Source organism: Bubalus bubalis, chromosome 5 (assembly GCF_019923935.1).
Source record: "Bubalus bubalis isolate 160015118507 breed Murrah chromosome 5, NDDB_SH_1, whole genome shotgun sequence".
NCBI lineage: Eukaryota > Metazoa > Chordata > Mammalia > Artiodactyla > Bovidae > Bubalus > Bubalus bubalis.
This window is the reverse complement of record NC_059161.1, coordinates 23,256,469-23,278,470: the sequence shown is the minus strand read 5'-3', so window position 1 is coordinate 23,278,470 and position 22,002 is coordinate 23,256,469. Positions and strand designations below refer to the sequence as shown.

The 22,002-nt window shown below is 43.2% G+C and overlaps 1 protein-coding gene across 1 annotated transcript in view; it reads left to right on the top strand.

Annotated features, from left to right (window-relative positions):
- PAPPA2 (pappalysin 2) overlaps positions 1-22,002 on the top strand; it is a 333,922-nt gene that overhangs the window by 39,088 nt on the left and 272,832 nt on the right. Inside the window, exon 3 of the mRNA XM_025285589.2 lies at positions 10,090-11,161. Coding sequence (XP_025141374.2) covers positions 10,090-11,161 — 1,072 coding nt within the window. The remainder of the gene's footprint in view (positions 1-10,089; positions 11,162-22,002) is intronic.

Below are 22,002 nucleotides of genomic sequence, written 5' to 3'. Positions count from 1 at the left end.
TGGCATGCATAAGATGCTCAGTAAACGTTTGAGGAGCCTAAAGGACTAATTCCAAGTGGAATTTCTTTTTCCAGAAGGAGTAAGATAGTGAGATGAAATGCAAATCCTTTGAGGCTTCGTGGGGTGACCGCCCCAAGTGACAAAACAGGATCCTCTTCCCACCAGCTACAGGGGGTGAAGCAGAGCACTTCCAGGTCAGAGGTTCACCATTGGGGTAAATCTGTGTTTTTCTGAGCACAGACTGCAATTCTGGTCTAACTGTAGTCTGGCTTACTCAGTCTCAAGTGAGAAGTGAACCAGATACTTTTCCATTCAATATCACACAGATTGGAGGAACAGATTTTCACCCCTACAGACTATGAGAATATAGAAAATGCAGGGGCTAGAAGCATTTATCTACTTTGTCCTTGGAAATTTTGAAAATCTCAGGACACACTCGTGATCTCATGAAAGAGATTGGTGTGGCTGGCAGTGATTCTCAGCGAGATGTCAGCATACTGTTCTTCAGGGCCACAGTTTCTTCTCTGGGAATAATAGATTTTTTAGTGAGAACAGGGGGCATTTATTTCCATTTCAGCAGTCTTAAATATGAGTTGAATTATAGATAATAAAAACTCTAATTAATTACCAGTCCTAGACAATCAATTAACATCTTCTCTAACAGCATTATATCAGTACACTTCATAACAGGCACCTGTTTCTTTTAACTGCCTTTCATTCCACTAGTTTCCTGAATTAATGAGCAAGAATGTACTATGGTTATGTAGAGACCTCAGACAAACCTAAAATACTTGATCTGATATTATTCCTTAAATAAATGGTTTAAAAGAATCTCAGATGCTATTTCTACTTTCATGTCTGACTTAACTTATTAATAACAAATTTTCTAATGCTTTTCCACTGGTGGAAATTCTAAGACCCCCAGCTTCTGTCTTCTGCATTTCCACCTACTGAGCTGCAGGGAAAAGGTTGACTTGTTTTGTAAATATAGAATATTAGCAGCTCTCAACATGGTTTCACAAGAATCTGTATTTGTGAAAGTACCACATGTGATTCTGATCCACAGATAGTGTTGAGGGTAGTGATGTCTTCGTTTAGGCTGCTATAACAAAAAATACCATAAACTGGGTGTCTTCTGTTTTTTTTTTTTTTTTTTTTTTAAATCAGAGGATAATTGCTTTACAAGGGCTTCCCAGGTGGCGTTAGTAGTAAGAACCTGCCTGCCAGTGCAGGAGATGTAAGGGACACAGGTTCAATCCCTGGGTCAGAAAGATCCCCTGGAGGAGGAAATGGCTACCTACTCCAGCATTCTTGCCTGGAGATTCCCCATGGACAGAGGAGCCTGGCAGCCTACAGTCCATAGGGTCGCACAGAGTCGGACTCGACTGAAGCAATTTAGCATGCACGCACATGCTTTACAATGTTGTCTTGGTTCCTGCCAAACAGCAAGGTGAATCAGTCATAATTATATATATACCCCCTCCCTTTCAAGCCTCCCTTCTTCCTCCCATCCTACCCTCTAGGTGAATGGGTGTCTTAAACAAAAGAAATTAATCTCTCACTGTTCTGGAGGCAAGGAAATCTGATATGAAGGCACCAGCAGATCTGGTATCCTCTTCTTGGTTGGCAGATGTTTGTCTGTCTTCTTGTATCCTCAGATAGTGGAGAGCAGAGAGAGGAGCTAGCCCTGTTCTTCTTAAAAGGACACTAATCCCATCATGAAGGCACCACCCTTATGACCTAATAACTTCCCAAAAGGCTCTGTCTCCAGATATCATTACATGAGACAGTAGGGTTCCTATAAATGAATTTGGGAGGTGGTGGGGAGTACACATGTTCAGTTCACAGTAATTGGATTAGAAAATTCTATTTGTTAAATATGCTTCTTTTTTTCCTGGAATGAGTGCAAGACAATGCTTCACCAATTATTTACCCTCTTCCTATAGATGAAGTATGAAAAGTGGTAATATAGCAAGTAAAATGCAGTTATCCAGGTACCTAGTGAGGTTTCACATATACTGCTTGGACATCTTATTAAATGAAAGTAAAGAATCATTACTTTCATAATCATTTAAAAAGTAATACCTCTATATACTTCCTACAACTCCCAACTAGAACTATTTTAATACCCCTGGCCAATAAATCCTTTCTATTAATAATATAATTACTAAAATTTAGATTAATCAGAACTAATAAGAAAATTCCATCTTCTGTGTAATGTGTCAAGAAGTTAGAGATAAAATCTTAGACACACTATAATTTTAATAATTTTAATAGCTTCCTTTGGGTTAAATGAGGATGAGATGGCTGGATGGCATCACTGAGTCAATGGACGTGAGTCTGAGTGAACTCCGGGAGTTGGTGATGGACAGGGAGGCCTGGGGTGCTGTGATTCATGGGGTCGCAGAGTCGGACACGATTGAGCGACTGATCTGATCTGATCTGATCTTGGGTTAAATAGACTTCCCAGGTGACAGAGTGGTAAAGAATCCGCCTGCCAATGCAGGAGATGTTGTTCAATCTCTGGGTCAGGAAGATCCTCTGGAGAAGGAAATGGCAACCCAGTCCAGGATTATTGCCTGGGAAATCCCATGGACAGAGGAGCCTGGTGGGAGCATGTCCTACAGGGTTGCAAAAGAGTCATATACAACTCAGAGACTAAACAACGAGATTAACTAAGTAGAAACAATTAAATTGTTGCTACTAGAATATAGGTTCTAAGGATAATAAGTTAAAAATGTTCAGAATCCCAATTATAAGATTTTGGCAAGTGACACACTTCAGTTCAGTTCAGTCGCTCAGTTGTGTCCGACTCTGCGACCTCATGAATTGAAGCACACCAGGCATCCCTGTCCATCACCAACTCCCCGAGTTCACTCAAACTCACGTCCATTGAGTCGGTGATGCCATCCAGCCATCTCATCCTCTGTCATCCCCCTCTCCTCCTGCCCCCAATCCCTACCAGCATCAGAGTCTTTTCCAACGAGTCAACTCTTCACATCAGGTGGCCAATGTATTGGAGTTTCAGCTTCAGCATCACTCCTTCCAAAGAACACCCAGGGCTGATTTCCTTTAGAATGGATTGGTTGGATCTCCCTGCAGTCCAAGGGACTCTCAAGAGTCTTCTCCAACACCACAGTTCAAAAGCATCAATTCGTTGGTGCTCAGCTTTCTTCACAGTCCAACTCTCACATCCATACATGATCACTGGAAAAACCATAGCTTTGACTAGATGGACCTTTGTTGGCAAAGTAATGTCTCTGCTTTTCAATATGCTGTCTAGGTTGGTCATAACTTTCCTTCAAAGGAGTAAACGTCTTTTAATTCCATGGCTGCAATCACCATCTGCAGTGATTTTGGAGCCCAGAAAAATAAAGTCTGACACTGTTCCCACTGTTTCCCCATCTATTTCCCATGAAGTGATGGGACCAGATACCATGATCTTCATTTTCTGAATATTGAGCTTTAAGCCAACTTTTTCACTCTCCTCTTTCACTTTCATCAAGAGGCTTTTTAGTTCCTCTTCACTTTCTGCCATAAGGGTGGTGTCATCTGCATATCTGAGGTTATTGATATTTCTCCCAGCAATCTTGATTCCAGCTTGTGCTTTTTCCAGCCCAGTGTTTCTCGTGATGTACTCTGCATATAAATTAAATAAGCAGGGTGACAGTATACAGCCTTGATATATTCCTTTTCCTATTTGGAACCAGTCTGTTTTTCCATGTCCAGTTCTAACTGTTGATTCATGACCTGCATATAGGTTTCTCAAGAGGCAGGTCAGGTGGTCTGGTATTCCCATCTCTTGAAGAATTTTCCACAGTTTATTGTGATCCACACAGTCAAAGGCTTTGGCATAGTCAATAAAGCAGAAATAGATGTTCTTCTGGAACTCTCTTGGTTTTTGATGATCTAGCGGATGTTGGCAATTTGATCTCTGGTTCCTCTGCCTTTTCTAAAACCAGCTTGAACATCAAGAAGTTTATGGTTCACATATTGCTGAAGCCTGTCTTGGAGAATTTTGAGCATTACTTTACTAGCGTGTGAGATGAGTGCAATTGTGCGGTAGTTTCAGCATTCTTTGGCATTGCCTTTCTTTGGGATTGGAATGAAAACTGACCTTTTCCAATCCTGTGGCCACTGCTGAGTTTTCCAAATGTGCTGGCATGTTGAGTGCAGCACTTTCACAGCATCATCTTTCAGAATTTGAAATAGCTCCACTGGAATTCCATCACCTCCACTAGCTTTGTTCATAGTGATGCTTTCTAAGGCCCATTTCACATTCCAGGATGTCTGGCTCTAGGTGAGTGATCACACCATCGTGATTATCTGAGTCATGAAGATATTTTTTGTACAGTTCTTCTGTGTATTCTTGCCACCTCTTCTTAATATCTTCTGCTTCCGTTAGGTCCATACCACTTCTGTCCTTTATCGAGCCCATCTTTGCATGAAACGTTCCCTTGGTATCTCTAATTTTCTTGAAGAGATCTCTAGTCTTTCCCGTTATATTGTTTTCCTCTATCTTTGTATTGATCACTGAGGAAGGCTTTCTTATCTCTCCTTGCTATTCTTTGGAACTCTGCATTCTGATGGGAATATCTTTCCTTTTCTCCTTTGCTTTTCACTTCTCTTCTTTTCACAGCTATTTGTAAGGCCTCCCCAGACAGCCATTTTGCTTTTTTGCATTTCTTTTCCATGGGGATGGTCTTGATCCCTGTCTCCTGTACAATGTCACGAACTTCCATCCATAGTTCATCAGGCACTCTATCTATCAGATCTAGTCCCTTAAATCTATTTCTCACTTCCACTGTATAATCATAAGAGATTTGATATAGGTCATACCTGAATGGTCTAGTGGTTTTCCCTACTTTCTTCAATTTAAGTCTGAATTTGGCAATAAGGAGTTCATGATCTGAGCCACAGTCAGCTCCCGGTCTTTTTTTTGCTGATTGTATAGAACTTTTCCATGTTTGGCTGCAAAGAATATAATCAGTCTGATTTAGGTGTTGACCATCTGGTGATGTCCACGTGTAGAGTCTTCTCTTGTGTTGTTGGAAGAGGGTGTTTGCTATGAACAGTGTGTTCTCTTGGCAAAACTCTATTAACCTTTGCCCTGTTTCATTCCGTACTCCAAGGCCAAAGTTGCCCGTTACTCCAGGTGTTTCCTGATTTCCTACTTTTGCATTCTAGTCCCCTATAATGAAAAGGACATCTTTTTTGGGTGTTAGTTCTAAAAGGTCTTGTAGGTCTTCATCGAACCGTTCAATTTCAGCTTCTTCAGCATTACTGGTTGGGGAATAGGCTTGGGTCACTGTGATATTGAATGGTTTGCCGTGGAAATGAACAGAAATCATTCTGTCGTTTTTGAGATTGCATCCAAGTACTGCATTTCGGACTCTTTTGTTGACCATGATGGTTACTCCATTTCTTCTAAGGAATTTCTGCCCACAGTAGTAGATATAATGGTCATCTGAGTTAAATTCACCTATTCCAGTCCATCTTAGTTCGCTGATTCCTAGAATGTCAACGTTTACTCTTGCCATTTCCTGTTTGACCACTTCTAATTTGCCTTGATTCATGGACCTAACGTTTCAGGTTCCTATGCAATATTGCTTTTTACAGCATTGGACCTTGCTTCTATCACCAGTCACATCCACAACTTGGTATTGTTTTTGCTTTGGCTCCATCCCTTCATTCTTTCTGGAGTTATTTCTCCACTGATCTCCAGTAGCATGTTGGGCACTTACGACCTGAGGAGTTCCTCTTTCAGTATCTTATCATTTTGCCCTTTCATACTGTTCATGGGGTTCTCAAGGCAAGAATACTGAAGTGGTTTGCCATTCCCTTCTCCAGTGGACCACATTCTGTCCGACCTCTCCACCATGACCCTTCCATCTTAGGTGGCGCCCCACGGCATGGCTAGTTTCATTGAGTTAGACAAGGCTGTGGACCATGTGATCAGATTGGCTAGTTTTCTGTGATTATGGTTTCAGTGTGTCTGCCCTCTGATGCCCTCGCACAATAACTACTATCTTACTTGGGTTTCTCTTACCTTGGACCTGGGGTGTTTCTTCACGGCTGCTCCAGCAAAGCACAGACGCTGCTCCTTATCTTGGACGAGTTGCCCCTCCCGACCTTGAACATGGAGTAGCTCCTCTCGGCTCTCCTGCTGGCAGCCACTGCTTCTTGGAGGTGGGGTTGCTCCTCTTGGCCACGTGGGGTCGCTCCTCTCGGCTGCCACCCCTGACCTCCAACGTGGGGTAGCTCCTCTCGGCCGCTCCTGTGCTGTCGCAGCCTGGCACGGGGACAGAAAAGGGACAGAGAAATCTCCTGACACAGACATCAGAAGAGGGACAGAGAATGCCCCCCTCACTAGAGTTAGCTATGGAATTATATACTTTTTAATTAATTATTACAGTAAATCAAAAGAATGTCTCAAGTTTGTGAAAATTTTACCAGACCCACTCCCACAATTTACATTTTAGGATAACAGGCTTAGAACTTAGTAATAGAAAGATCCTACCAAACCCACTCCCATAATATACATTCTAAGATATCAGGTTTCTCAAGAAGGTCAGGAAGCAACAGTTAGAACTGGACATGGAACAAAGACTGGTTCCAAATAGGAAAAGGAGTACATCAAGGCTGTATATTGTCACCCTGCTTATTTAACTTATATGCAGAGTACATCATGAGAAATGCTGGGCTGGAAAAAGCACAAGCTGGAATCAAGATTGCTGGGAGAAATATCAAGAACCTCAGATATGCAGATGACACCACCCTTATGGCAGAAAGTGAAGAGGAACTAAAAAGCCTCTTGATGAAAGTGAAAGAGGAGAGTGAAAAAGTTGGCTTAAAGCTCAACATTCAGAAAACGAAGATCATGGCATCTGGTCCAATCACTTCATGGGAAATAGATGAGGAAACAGTGGAAACAGTGTCAGACTTTATTTTTCTGGGCTCCAAAATCACTGCAGATGGTGATTGCAGCCATGAAATTAAAAGACACTTACTCCTTTGAAGGAAAGTTATGACCAACCTAGACAGCATATTGAAAAGCAGAGACATTACTTTGCCAACAAAGGTCTGTCTAGTCAAGGCTATGGTTTTTCCAGTGATCATGTATGGATGTGAGAGTTGGACTGTGAAGAAAGCTGAGCACTGAAGAATTGATGCTTTTGAACTGTGGTGTTGGAGAAGACTCTTGAGAGTCCCTTGGACTGCAAGGAGATCCAACCAGTCCATTCTAAAGGAAATCAGCCCTGGGTGTTCTTTGGAAGGAGTGATGCTGAAGCTGAAACTCCAATACATTGGCCACCTGATGTGAAGAGTTGACTCTTCGGAAAAGACTCTGATGCTGGTAGGGATTGGGGGCAGGAGGAGAAGGGGATGACAGAGGATGAGATGGCTGGATGGCATCACTGACTCAATGGATGGGAGTTTGAGTGAACTTTGGGAGTTGGTGATGGACAGGGAGGCCTGGCGTGCTGCGATTCATGGGGTCGCAAAGAGTCAGACACGACTGAGTGACTGAACTGAACTGAAGATATCAGGATTAGTCAGAAGGTTTTCAGGAAGGAAAAACTGTCCTCAAGCAGGATACATTGTTGTTATATAGTCCCTAGTACAGGAGACGGAGAAGGCAATGGCACCCCACTCCAGTACTCTTGCCTGGAAAATCCCATGGATGGAAGAGCCTGGAAGGCTGCAGTCCATGGGGTCGCTGAGGGTCGGACACGACTGAGCGACTTCACTTTTACTTTTTACTTTCATGCATTGGAGAAGGAAATGGCAACCCACTCCAATGTTCTTGCTTGGAGAATCCCAGGGACGGGGGAGCCTGGTGGGCTGCCGTCTATGGGGTCGCACAGAGTCGGGCACCACTGAAGTGACTTAGCAGCAGCAGTATAGGAGAAGGCAATGGCACCCCACTCCAGTACTTTTGCCTGGAAAATCCCATGGACGGAGGACCCTGGTGGGCTGCAGTCCATGGGGTCGCTGGAGTAGGACATGACTGAGCGACTTCACTTTCACTTTTCACTTCCATACATTGGAGAAGGAAATAGCAACCCACTCCAGTGTTCTTGCCTGGAGAATCCCAGGGATGGGGGAGCCTGGTGGGCTACCGTCTATGGGGTCGCACAGAGTCGGACACGATTGAAGCGACTTAGCAGCCTCAGCAGCAGTACAGAGTTTAAACTGAGTTTTTTGTTGTGTAATCATCATTTTGAGGCTTAAAAAAAAAAAATTATGTGACTATGACAAAGGAATGTAGAGGAAAAAAAAAATGTTTGTCTTTTCCTCCTCCTCAAGAACCCCAGACCTCTCTCTCCTCAGGGACCTCTTGACTTCTTATCAACCTGCCTAGGAATTGACTTTCTCAATACAAAACCAGAATATCACCATTGTATTACTCCTAGTGTTCACTTGTAAGTATAATTGGTAGAATTACTAGATTGGGGAGGAGTTGCCTTTGTTAAAAAGTACATTTTATTTTTTTAAAACACAAGTTATTGATTTACACTAGAGACAGAAGGGGAGAAGGCAATGGCACCCCACTCCAGTACTCTTGCCTGGAAAATCCCATGGACGAAGGAGCCTGGTAGGCTGCAGTCCATGGGGTCGCTAAGAGTCAGACACGACTGAGTGACTTCACTTTCACTTTTCACTTTCATGCATTGGAGAAGGAAATGGCAACCCACTCCAGTGTTCTTGCCTGGAGAATCCCAGGGACGGCGGGGCCTGGTGGGCTGCCATCTATGGGGTCGCACAGAGTCGGACACAACTGAAGCGACTTAGCAGCAGCAGCAGCAGAGACAGAAGAGAAGATAATCTATCCTTTTATGAAAGCATAGCTACTTTTGATACTTGCCTGCAATTAGAATGGGGCGACTCATGGCTTTAAAATTCAGACTCTCCATAGGATAGTACCATTTGAGTGCATTACATAGGAGTTGAGAGGAATAAGCAAAATTCTTGCCTGGGGGGTGTGTCGGGGCCTGGGGAAGAATGACTCTTGTTAGCCTCCTGTGTCTATTTAAAGGCCAGTCAACTTTTCCATTATCCATTCATTCTTAAAGCAGTATTTACTAAGCATTTCCTGTGTGAATGTACTACCTGTACGTAAATTACAAGACTGTGTAAACTACATAGACTCTGCCTATGTACAGGAAGAGGTACTGGGAGGTGGTGGTGAACTCATAACTGCAGATGGCTTTGCCAGGAACATTCGAGGCCTCCATATTGTCTGAGGCTTCCTCTTTCATCTGTCACATATGACTACTCCTTCCTGCTGCCAAATTCTTAGTGATATAGTTATCTACAGGAATTCTCTGCTTTGTTTATGGGACTTCATAGTCCTGGGCCTGCAATGAATACGATGCTAAGGCAGCATGTGGTAAGGAGCTTCATTTATCTGGAAAGATTCCACTTCTGCACTGTGGTAGGCATTATGGGTCATAAGAACAATCATTCTTATAGTTTGACTAGGTTTTTATAGTCTAGGACCATGGGGCAATACTCCTTTGCTTACTTGGGGAACACCTGTTCACTTCAGATGGGCGTTCTTGCCCTTAGGCATCAGAGGGAATAACATGTCTAGGATGTTACAGTCTTCGTATTTTCCCCACAGGATTCGTCATTTCAATATTCAATAGATAAAAAAAAAAAAAGATCTTTTGAGGGGGGGTAGATTACTATATTTTGTAAAAACTACAAAGGCCCTTGTGAATTCTAAGGAAGTGGAAAGAGAAGAAGGCATGGATACGAAGTCAGCATGAGAAATGTTTGTGACAAAGTGAGGATATTTGTCACTTGCACTGTGACAAATCACCTTTCAGCTTCCATTTTGGTTATTTAAAAATACTGGACTGCGTTAAATTGGATGGAATCTCAAATTAAATTCCTTTGGGGAAAGATGTTGCCAGAACATCTAATATGGGGTACTGGACAAGCATCTTAGGTGGGGACTCTGTATCAATTTTTTTTTCCCATTAAAAACCTACATTCTTGCTATTTATACGGGTTTTCTTCTCCCTTTCTCCATCCCTTTTGCATCTGGTATTTCTGCCTCGACTCTTCCTTCTTTCCCAGGTGTGTTTGATAACTGCTCCCACGCTATCAGTGACAAGGGCTGGGCCCTGGGGATCCGCTCAGGGAAGGATGTGGGAAGGCGAGATGCTCGCTTCTTCTTCTCTCTTCGCACCGACCGAGTGAAGAAAGCCACCACTGTGATGGGCCACAGTCGCTACCAACCGGGCAAGTGGACACACGTGGCAGCCACTTACGATGGACAGCGCATGGCCTTGTATGTGGATGGCACTCAGGTGGCTAGTAGTCCAGATCAGTCTGGTCCCCTGAACAGCCCCTTCATGGCATCTTGTCGCTCTCTCCTCCTTGGTGGGGACAGCTCAGAGGATGGGCACTCTTTCCGTGGACACCTGGGCATCCTGGTCTTCTGGTCGACAGCCCGCTCACAAAGCCACCTTCAGCACAGTCCTCAGCAGCCAATGGAGGTGGAGGATTTGACCACCCTGCTACTGACCGCCAGTTTTGAGCCCCTGGAAGAACAGTGGGTCCCCTTTAGGGACGGGAAGTACCCACGGCTTGAGGTTCTCCAGGGCTTTGAGTCAGAGCCTGAGATTCTGTCCCCTCTGCAGCCCCCGCTCTGTGGGCAGACAGCATGTGACAACGTGGAATTGATCTCTCAGTACAATGGGCACTGGCCCCTCCGGGGAGAGAAGGTCATCCGTTACCGGGTGGTGAACATCTATGACGACGAGGGTCTGAACCCCACGGTGAGTGAGGAGCAGATCCATCGGCAGCACGAGGTGCTCAATGACGCCTTCAGCCGCTACAACATCAGCTGGCAGCTGAGCGTCCACCGCGTCCACAATTCCACCCTGCGCCACCGCATTGTGCTGCTGAACTGTGAGCCCAGCAAAATCGGCAATGACCACTGTGACCCCGAGTGCGAGCACCCACTCACGGGCTACGACGGGGGTGACTGCCGCCTGCGGGGCCGGTGCTACCCCTGGAATCGCAAGGACGGGCGCTGCCATGTGGGGTGCAACAACATGCTGAACGACTTTGACGAGGGCGACTGCTGTGACCCAGACGTGGCCGAGGTGCGCAAGACCTGCTTTGACCCTGACTCACCCAGGAGGTAAGGGACCGGGGCCGGGGGTATCCTGCTTGGAGGGTGCAGTCCTGACGTCATTTTATCTTTTTGGCTTCTGGAGACAAAAGGGTGTTCACGCAAACTCCAAATAAAAGTTATCTACTCCACCAGATACTGGTGAGCTTTCATCAAGTCCTAGATGCTGTGCTGGGTAATTAGGGACACACGGATGACTAAGATGAAAACACGACCCTTACCAAACTCAGTTTCTTTGAAGCACACAACTGTGGATGTGGTGGGAGCCGTACATGCACCAGGTGCTTGAGATACAGGGAAGCTGAACGACTTTATCTGTCCAAGGAAGCCAGGGCATCTTTGCAGAGAACAAATGGGGCATCCATTGATAGACACACTCATACAGGAGTCAGGAGACCCAGGTTTGATCCCTGGGCTGGGAAGACTCGCTGGAGGAGGAAATGGCAACCCACTCCAGTACTTTTGCCTGGAGAACTGCATGGACAGGCTACAGTCCATAGTATTGCAAAGAGTTGGACACGACTGAGCGACTAACACTTTCACTTCCATTCTTTTCACAGTCTTCGGTTTCCAGCAAAGTAGCGCAAATTCATGAGGAAGCCCCGTGTGTGCTTAGTCTCTGACGTGGACTGAGCAGTTCAGCAGCTTTATGAACCTAAGATGTTTCACATCTAAGCACAAATGCAGGCTTCCTTTTTTGCTCCATTAAATTTTGTTCTCCACACAGTATTTGGAACAATCCCACTGGAAAGGTGCGTCAGATCCGGTCACTTGCCTCCTTACATGTTTTCCTACTACACTTAGAATGAAACCCGAGCCCCACTCCTGTCTCCTGGATCACAACCTGACTCCAGTCTACCTCTCCAGCCTCTCTCCCACCCCAGCCTGGTTCTCCACACCCACACTACACAGCCTCACAGACTCTATGTCTGTTCCATGGCACACATTAAGCTTGTCCCTGCCCCAGAGCTTTGCACTACCTATTTCACCGTGGAATCTTCTTTTTCTTAATCTTCCCTTGGTGAGTTTTCTTTTGTCATTCCAAAATCTATTTAAATGTCATCTCCTGGTGAGACCTTTCCTGGTCGCCCAATCTAAGTTAACTAGTCAATCTCTATTATGTCAACTAATTTAAATTATCTCCATAACACTTATCACCTCTGGTGTTTTTCTTGTGCACTTGTTTATTTGTCTTTCCCTGGCCTAGAATATCAGTTCTTGTTACATCCCCAGTGCCTAGAGCAGCAGCTGAAGCATAGATGTCTATTTTATGTTTATTTAAATGAATAAATGAATCTGATGTGTCATCTGTTGTGAGACAGAAGCCAATAGGAGGATTTCTGCTTGATGGTTGATGCCGGGGTTGAGGACTGTTAGAGGGAGTTAAGAAAGGATAGAGGTGGTGGTAAACTTGTTAATTTGTGCATATGGACAAGGGTTCCCTACTTATAACTTGTACCTTTGTATGAAATATAAAATGCCTCACACCTAAGCTAGGGTGTTGTGTTGGTGGGAGGTGGGAGGATTGGATCTCAGTTTCCACCCAATACCTGAATGGCTGCCTTTGAATTTTTTGGATATGATTTGTGTGGTAATTCGTGGTCTTGTGTGCGGACAGTCCTCTTGATGCCCCTATGTGTGGGTGGTTAGAACCAATTAATAGATTCTCCTATATCTCAGACATGTGATGTCAAAAATGGTAAGATTTGCAAAGAGGGAATGGAGTTGAATTCCAGAGCCCTTGTTACTTAACCAGCTATGTAAATTGTACAAGTCACTTTTGGAAACCCAGATGTCTTGTCTGTAAAGCAAGGGTTGCAGTAATACTTGGTGTTACCTATATCTTTGGGTTATTTTGTGAAGCAAATGAAATAAGGTACAGGAAGTGTGTTAGTCACTCAGTTGTGTCTGACTCTTTACAACCCCATGGACTGTAGCTCATTCATGGAATTCTCCAGGCAAGAATATTGGAGTGGGTAGCCATTCCCTTCTCCAGGGGATCTCCCTGACCCAAAGATTGAACTCGGATCTCCTGCATTGCAGGCAAATTCTTTACCATCTGAGCCACCAGGGAAGCAAGGTACAGGAAAGTGCTTGGTAACTCTAAAGTTTTCCTAGTACAAAAATAGTTCTAAACTAACATTAGTTATTATCATTATTAGAACTGACAGATGGGAAGCCTTTGTTTACATAATAATACCCAGGGAACTGATCATATTACCAGGAATATTTGCATAAGAAAGATTCTGTTTGGGTTTGGTTTTTAGATTTTGATAACCTTAAGCAGAAGCTAAACCTCACTAGCAACAGTGTTTGCCAACTCAGGATCTCCAGAGAGCTCTCCAGGCAAATCTGGCTTGTTCTCATTTGTCTACTAGCTCATTACAACACACTGCCTTGACTGAGAGAGATGTCTTTCATGGTACCTATGCATCTTTCTCCTTAGAGTGGCCCCTCATCTCTGAATCCTTACTGCCACTGCTCGTACCCAGGGGTTTATAACTTATTCACCTTACTCCTTCAGAGTTGCCATGGTAACTTATCCTTTTCTATCTGTGGACCCAGATGTGTTTCAAACTTTCTTACCCTTAGATGCAAAACTTGCTTTACGGAATAAAAGGAACTATTCATACTTTTTTGGTTGTTGTTGTTGTTTAGTTGTTAAGTTGTATCTGACTCTTTTGTGACCCCATGGACTGTAGCCCACCTGGTTCCACTGTCCATGGGGTTTCCTAGGCAAGAATACTAGAATGCTTGCCATTTCCTTCTCCAGGGGATGTTCCTGACCCAGGGATCAAACCTGAGTCTCCTGCCTTGGCAGTCAGATTCTTTACCACTGAGCCACAGGGAAGCCCAAATAAATGCCCCTGGTTAAAATATCAAATGTACTGAAGACAATTGTACCAAAAAATAAGGAATGGCAATCCTCTGCCTAACTCTTCCTCGTCCTTCTCTACTCTCTAGCCTTACTCCCATCTTTAATTATTTTACTTGCCTTTTTGGTAATATCAAACATTATATTTATATTACTTGATTCATCTATTTTATTTTAAAAAAAATTTGGGCAGGGAACATGCACATGGCTTGCATTAATTCCCTGACCAGGGATCAAACCGACGCCTTTGGCAGTGAAAGTGCAGAGTCCGAACCACTGGATCAACTTATTTTCATCCATTTTAAACATTATGTTTAAACATTAGTTTTAAATATTATGACTTGCTTTTATTATAACAATGAGAGTTTTATTTTCTCCCACATTGCATCTGCATTTTTTAATATATTTTAAAATTAATGTTTTAATTTTACTGTTTGTAGTTGACTCAGTTATATATATTTATAATATTGTGACTATAAAATATTTTTCTTTGGTTGCAGAACAAGGTTCTGTTCTATTACTATGCTTTCTTTCTGGCATAGCTCTTCTACTTCCCCATACACATGGACCCTATCCCTTGAGTCTCTATTTCCTCCTTCCCTTCTATCTTCCTTCCTTTTTGATGTCTTCATTTTCAAATGCTTTATCTTATCTATAGAATAGATAAATAGATCTATTGAAAGTGTCTTTTAATTTTTTTAACACTCCTCTGGAGCTCTCCCTTCCAGTTCATTCCACTTTTATCTCCTCTTCCGACTTCACCAGTTATATTTAGTTCTGCTGCACAGTGGTTATCCTGAAATTTCTCATCACTGATTTTTTGGGAGGATTGGAGTCACTGTGTCCTGAATTGCATGAATATCTCTTAATTTAAAGCTTAATTTTTTCCTGGAAAACCTCCTTAAGTAACTTTCTAAGAAAGGATGTTTTAGGTAACTTTTCCAGAAAAGCATTTCTCAAAATGCTTTTATTTTGCCTTTACCCAAAACGGATAGTTTGTCCTGGTGTAAAATTTGAGTTGGGAAATATTTTCTCTTAAATTTTTGAAGAAATTCATTAATTGTCTCTAGCTTCTATTCTAATAATTATGTGTTTTAGAGGTGAATTTTTTTCCTATTAAGAATCATTTTGGATTTTTAGCCGTGTTACTTTAGGGATTTTATGATAATTTTTTGAAGGGTTGGCCTTTTATTCTTCTTTTGTTGATATTCAATGATTCTTTCAGTTTGGACACAGGCCCTTTGTTGTAGTTGTTGTTGTTGATCAGTTGTTCAGTACTCAGTCGTGTCCGACTCTTTGAGGCCCCACGGACTGCAGCATGCCAGGCTTCCCTGTCCTTCACCATCTCCGAGGCTTGCTCAATCTCATGTCCACTGAGTCGGTGATGCCATCCTTATCTCTGGTAAATTTTCTGAAATTATTAGGTTGATATTTCTTAGTTCTCTGATCTCTGAAACCCTCTGAACCTCTGGAGGATGATCTGAATTTATTCTGTCCTTTTTCTCTCATATGTTCTATCTCATTGTTATTTAGTTCTATTTTTTGGAGATTTCCTTGAGTTTATCTTCTAAATCTTCTGCTGAATTTTTTTTTTTTAATCTTAGCAATCATATATTTAAGACTTTACTCTCATTTTTCTATATTAGTCTGTTTTTAAGGATGCAGCCATTTTCTGAGGCTAAAAGTAAGATGAATTCTGAATTTTTTTCCTGGTGCAGTATATTTGATTCATCTGTAGTCAACTTTTATTTTTCCTCTTTTTCCCCTCTTAATTCTGATCTGTCTTTCATGCTGGTGGATTTTCTCAAGTGTATAGTGCTTATTCACAATAAGAAACACACTTTTATAGCCCTATTATTATGAGTTAAAAAAGGATACTTATTTGTGAATTTCTTCTTTTAAGGGGAGAATCCTGAAGACAGTGGGTTTTTTTTCTCAGTTCCCTTATACTTATTTCATGTACAGACCTTTTATTCTACTCCACTTTCTCTGCTTTGTATTTCTCATGCTAAATTTTTATTATTAAAAACATTGAATGTTTTTCATAACTCTTATTGGCAGGAACCATATTTTGAAAAACAATTATTTATCAAGTTTCTCTGATGTGCCAGACACAGTAAGACAAGCAAAGAGACAAATATAAAGAATACATAGAATAAGTGCTCATATCTTAGTGGAGGGGTTTAATAATTTTATCTAAATACCCAGGTTTAAATCCAGTCTGACCCACTAAAAGCAGAACATAGAGTGCTTTTCTGTGCCACAGCTTAGATTGTTTGAAAGGACTTTGAATTCACAGAGATGTAGATCTCTGGATTTCTATGAGGGCTTAGGACTTAGTGGAGTTAGTGGTTGTCTCTGAACTAAATTACCAGTATCTAGCATCTCTATTTGGAGAAGGCAATGGCACCCCACTCCAGTACTCTTGCTTGGAAAATCCCATGAATGGAGGAGCCTGGTGGGCTGTAGTCCATGGGGTTGTGAAGAGTTGGACACGACTGAGAGACTTCACTTTCACTTTTCACTTTCATGCATTGGAGAAGGAAATGGCAACCCACTCCAGCATTCTTGCCTGGAGAATCCCAGGGACGGGGGAGCCTGGTGGGCTGCCGTCTATGGGATCACACAGAGTTGGACACGACTGAAGTGACTTAGCAGCAGTAACAGCAGCAGCAGCAGCAGCATCTCTATGGAGCCTCCCTGATGGCTCAGCAAGTAAAAATTCACCTTCAGTGCAGGAGATATGGGAGACATGGGTTTGATTCCTGGGTTGGGAAGATTCTCTGGAGAAGGAAATGGCAACCTGCTCCAGTATTCTTGCCTGGAAAAACCCCATGGACAGAGGAACCTGGTGGGCTATCATTTAAAGCATCTCAGAGAGTCAGACACGACTAAGCATTCAGGTACTGCACGGCAAGGCATGGCATAGCATCTGTATTGTTACAATTAAATCACAGTGCTCAAGTTCACTCTGGGACTCTGAAGAACCCAACTTCTACAAATGTTTTATCAGGCATTTTTTGAGGAGCAGAGTGTGCCAGGCACAGAGTCCCTCTGTTCAGGAACTCACAGCATTGGTTGGAAAGTGGGGGACATATCTACAGACAGATCACTAACATGCAAGCACAGTGATGGCTCTATGAACAATCCTCTTCATTTTTCCAATCCTACTTAGTGTTCCCTCTTCCCCCATCCACAGCAAGAAACCAGAAATGTAGCCCAAAGGAGTTCCTCTCCCAAAGGCTCTGAGAGGAGGAGGGAGTCTGAGGACTCCTGCACCAAACATCTGTAACCCAGATGCACCTATCAAAGGCAGAGTATTTATCAGACTTGGGACTGGTCAGAAGGAGATATGAATTATAGATAACATTACCCAGCCAGTTGAGCAGAATTACCAAGATAGAGAAACTTGGCTTGTGGAAAGTGAAGGCTACATAGGCCAGATGTCTATTTCTACATCGTAGCTACCCTAAGAGAGGGTCTACAATTGCTGTGGGAAAGAGGGCTTGAAAATCCTCTTTAGTAAAATCCCAAATGTCATTGGCTACTCCCTATGATGCATCTTAGAAAGCCAAGCGAAGGGAATGTCTATGCCCTAAGGGAAACCCAGCTTCCCTGACCTTTGCAGTCTGCAACTTCTTTTTTGGTCATGACTTATTTTTGTTGTTTTTCTCTCTAAAATTATGTCCCAGAGATGAAGGGTGCTTTGTTGCTGAATCTACTTTCCATCCCTCGTTCTCCCTCCCCTTTTCACATGAGTTTAGTATCCAACCAAATCTAGAACATCGTGTTTACCTCTTTGCTTTGGTTTCTGTCAGATTTTATCACTCTCTTATCATGTGGAGGAGGACAATCACCAAGTAAAAATAAATGACTGAGCATAGTTTAAGCGAGTCATTAGCCACCTAGTGTCACCATGCTCTGAAGCAGACAATGGGATGACGATGTCATGCATTTGTTTACTGATGCCTCTGGTGGGCTGAGGTCTCTGTGTCTTGGTGCCTCATTGTCTGTTCTCTGCCTCATTGCCTGAGTTTTGATGGTGAGGAGTTTGAGGGCAGAAAGACTATTGTATATAGCAATGCTAGAGCATGGTCCAGGCTTGCGTTTGTGCTAAGTTGCTTTAATCATGTCTTATTCTTTTGCAACTCCATAACCTGTAGCCCACCCATCTCCTCTGTCCATGGGGATTCTCCAGGCAAGAATACTGGAGTGGGTTGCCATGCCGTCCTCCAGGGTACCTTCCCAACCCAGGGATCGAGCCCACATCTCTTGTGTCTCCTGCATTTACAAACAGGTTCTTTACCACTAGTATCACCTGGGAAGCCCCAGAGCATGGTCCACTTCCCTCTAAACAGGTCCTCAAGAGAGTGGACTGGGAGGTGCCCTAAAAGAGCGTGCCAGAGAGTGGTGCCTGCAGTTGCACACTCTTGGATGTGTATCTCAGGACAGGAGGGCAGATGCACATGACATCCAAGGGAACAGGTGGAGAAATCGGTGCTGCACAGAGCTGGGTGCTCTGGTTTAGCTGTGCTTTGCTCACTCACCCTCTGTGGCTGTTGAGCCAAAGGAACGGTTGGACTGGGCCCCTGCAGCGGCAGATCTGTTAAACATCAGCCAGGCTTCATTATAGGTTTCTTTTGAAGTTGGGATTCAAAGTTCCCTGCAGCCAAAAAAAACATGGATAGGGAAAATAAGTGTAAGGGGGTAGAAGAGGGCAGAGAGAAAATAAATGAAGGAGAAACTTTAAAACCAAACAGCAAGAAAACCTCTGAACCCCTCTACTGCAATATGCACAGGCCACACAAACTCTAAAGAAACAAATCTCACCTTCTCATACTCACTTTACCTGGCAAAGGGAATAGAAGGGAAAGAATAGGAGAATAACTTGCAGGTAAGCTCAGAAAGTGTACTAACAAATAGAAATGTCTCTCAGTTGCTTTCCTACAAGCCAATTTCTCCATAGTTTCAATAGGTAATATTTTATGGAGTAAATCATATCCACAATTTTTCTGTTCACTTAGCTGGCTCAGTGAATCTTTCTCCCCAGGTGAATGGGGAGAGGTTGTTTTTCTCCTTTTCGGGGCTATTTTCTAGCCAAATAGGCCGACTTGTGAGAGCCTTGTGGTATGTCTGGGTTAAAAATATTTCCTCTTAGAAAAATTTTAGGAGAGACCCTGGTCTCCAAACACATTCAGTTGTTCAAGATACTTGGGTATTTTCCTAGGAGCTGGGGTGCTGGCCCTAGTACCCTGGCCGGATGCCAGTCTGTCTCAGCGGATTTCACTTAGGGATCTTTTCTTAGACTTTAAGCCTAGGAATCTGAAATACAGCTGCACACTTACACATGTTTTCTTTTTTTTTCCCCCTCTAGGAACTCTGTTTGCATTTTACTTTAGTGACTGAATAGAAGTCGCAGAGAAGTAGGTTGGGGAGTGGATGGAATATGTAGTTTGGCCATCATGGGTTTTTCTGAAGATTTGTTTCACCCTCAGGAGGAAGATGCTGACTCACTTATTTTCTGAACCCTCATGCATCTCTCACTTCTCATCAGGAGCTCTATCTGCAGCAGTAGACCTGATTCTCTTCTCTTGATGCTTGGCTAATTCCTACTTTCAAGTCCAGTCCCCATGTCATTCCCTCTTTCCTAGGAATAGTCCTCTGTCCTCAAATAGAGGTTGGTTTAGTCACTAAGTCATGTCTGACTCTTGTGAGCCCATGGACTATGGCCCTCCAGGTTCCTCTGTCCATGGGATTCTCCAGGCAAGAATACTGGAGTGGGTTACCATTTTATCTCATTTGATCCCTCGTTCAGATGGGCTTCTCCAATGGCTCAGTGGGTAAAGAATTTGCCTGCAATGCAGGAGACACAGGAGACATGGGTTGGATAGATGGGTTGGGAAGATCCCTTGGAAAAGGAAACGGCAACCTGCTCTAATATTCTTGCCTGGGAAACCCCATGGACAGAGGAGCCTGGTGGGTTACAGTTCATAGGGTCTCAAAGAGTTGGACACGACTGAGCAACTAACACACACACACAACATTTCATTCGTACCACTTTTCATCCCCTATTGCCATCACTCTGCTCTAATCCCATTGTCTCTCACCTGTGTTACTACAATAGCCTCCTAAGAGGTCTCCCCACTTTTGCTCTTGCATACCACCCCTGCCCCGCCCGGGTCTGTTTTTAACATAGCAGCCAGAGTAACCCTAGTAGACTACACTTCAGATCAAGTCATTCTTCTGCCCGGATTCTGCAGCAGCTTCCCAGCTCACTCAGAGTCAAGCTCAAGCAGTGCAGTGACCAAGGGGGCCTCACTGGTCTGGTACCAGTTACTCTGTGGCCTCATCTCCCACCAGGCCTCCCTTGTGTGCTCCATTCCAGCCACAGTGGCCTTCTCATTGTCCCTTGGCTTAACAGACACACTCCTGCTGCATAAACTTTTCAGTGACTTTTCATTCTGCTGGAATGTTCATCCTCCAGATTCCTACATGGCTAGTCTTCCCACTTCCTTCCAGGCTTTTTTTTCAAAGTCACCTTCTAGTGAAGCCTTTCCTGGTGACCTCACTTAAAATCCCAATTCCTCTAATTCTTCGTGATTTCTTCTCTGTTTTATTTTTCTTTTTAGAATCTGACACTAACAGGCTACATATTTTTAATTTTTGCTTAATGTCCATATTCTCCATTAGAATGCAAGTTCCATTAGAGAGGGAGTTTTTGTATATTTGAGTTATTATTTACCCTAGCACTTAGAAAAACAAATGCCATGAGTGTTCAAGAAATAACTGTTGAATAAACAAATATTCTTACCCTCATATAGTGGTTGGCAAACTATGTCCTGTGGACTAAATTTATCTAAGGACCTGTTTTTGTAAATTAATTTTTATCAGAATGAAGTCACATGCATTTATTCACATGTTGTCTATCACTGCTTTCATGTGGCAGAGTTGTGCAGTTACAATAGAAACTGTGTGGCCCACAAAACCTGAAATATTTACTATTTGGCCTTTTACAGAGAAAGTTTGCCAACTCCTTGAGTACAATGTTATAATGTAAGTTAACACAATGTTATAATTACGTAAGCTTCCCAGGTGGCACTAGTGGTAAAAACCCACCTGCCAATACAGGAGACAAGAGACTCAGGCTCAATCCCTTGGTCAGAAAGATCCTGGAGAAGGAAATGGCAACCCACTGCCATATTCTTGCCTGGAGAATCCCATGGACAGAGGAAGCCAGCAAAATATGGTCCATAGGATGGCAAAGATTGGACACGACTGAAGGGACTTAGTGTGCACACATTCATGCATTATCATTGTCCATTGTTATTTGTCTCTTGTACAAAACTTTAGGCTGTTTATTCATAGTTCTTGTAACATAGGAAGTACTCAATTGATATTTTTAAAATGAATTGACGTATATATGAATGCAAAATCAGTGACATGGGGGAAATGACAGTGTTGGGCAAGAGTTTGAGAAGGGTAGAGTATGCTACTCTGTATTGAAGGAAGATGGGTATTCAGAATCTATATTCTAGCCATCCTTCCTGCTGGCTCCCTTACTGTGGTAGGATTGCCATATTCAGATGTAAGTAAAATAACTAAAGATACCCATGAAAGGTGAATGTATTAGCTGAGGGAAAGGCTGTAAGCCATTTTAAAAACAATTTTGCTTATTTATTTTATTTTTGGTTGCACCATGTCTTTGCTTCTGTTCATGGGCTTTTCCCTGGTTGCAATGCACAGACTTCTCATTGCAGTGGCCTCTCTTGTTGCAGAGCACAGGCTCTAGGCATGTGGATTCAGTAGTTGTAGCACATGGGCTCAGTAGTTGTAGCTTACGGGCCCTAGAATGTGTGAGCTTCAATAGTTCTGGCTCCCGGGCTCTAGAGCACAGGCTCAGTAGTTGTGGTGCACAGGCTTAGTTGGCCTGCAGCATTTGCAATCTTCCCGGACAAGACATTGAACCTATGTCTCC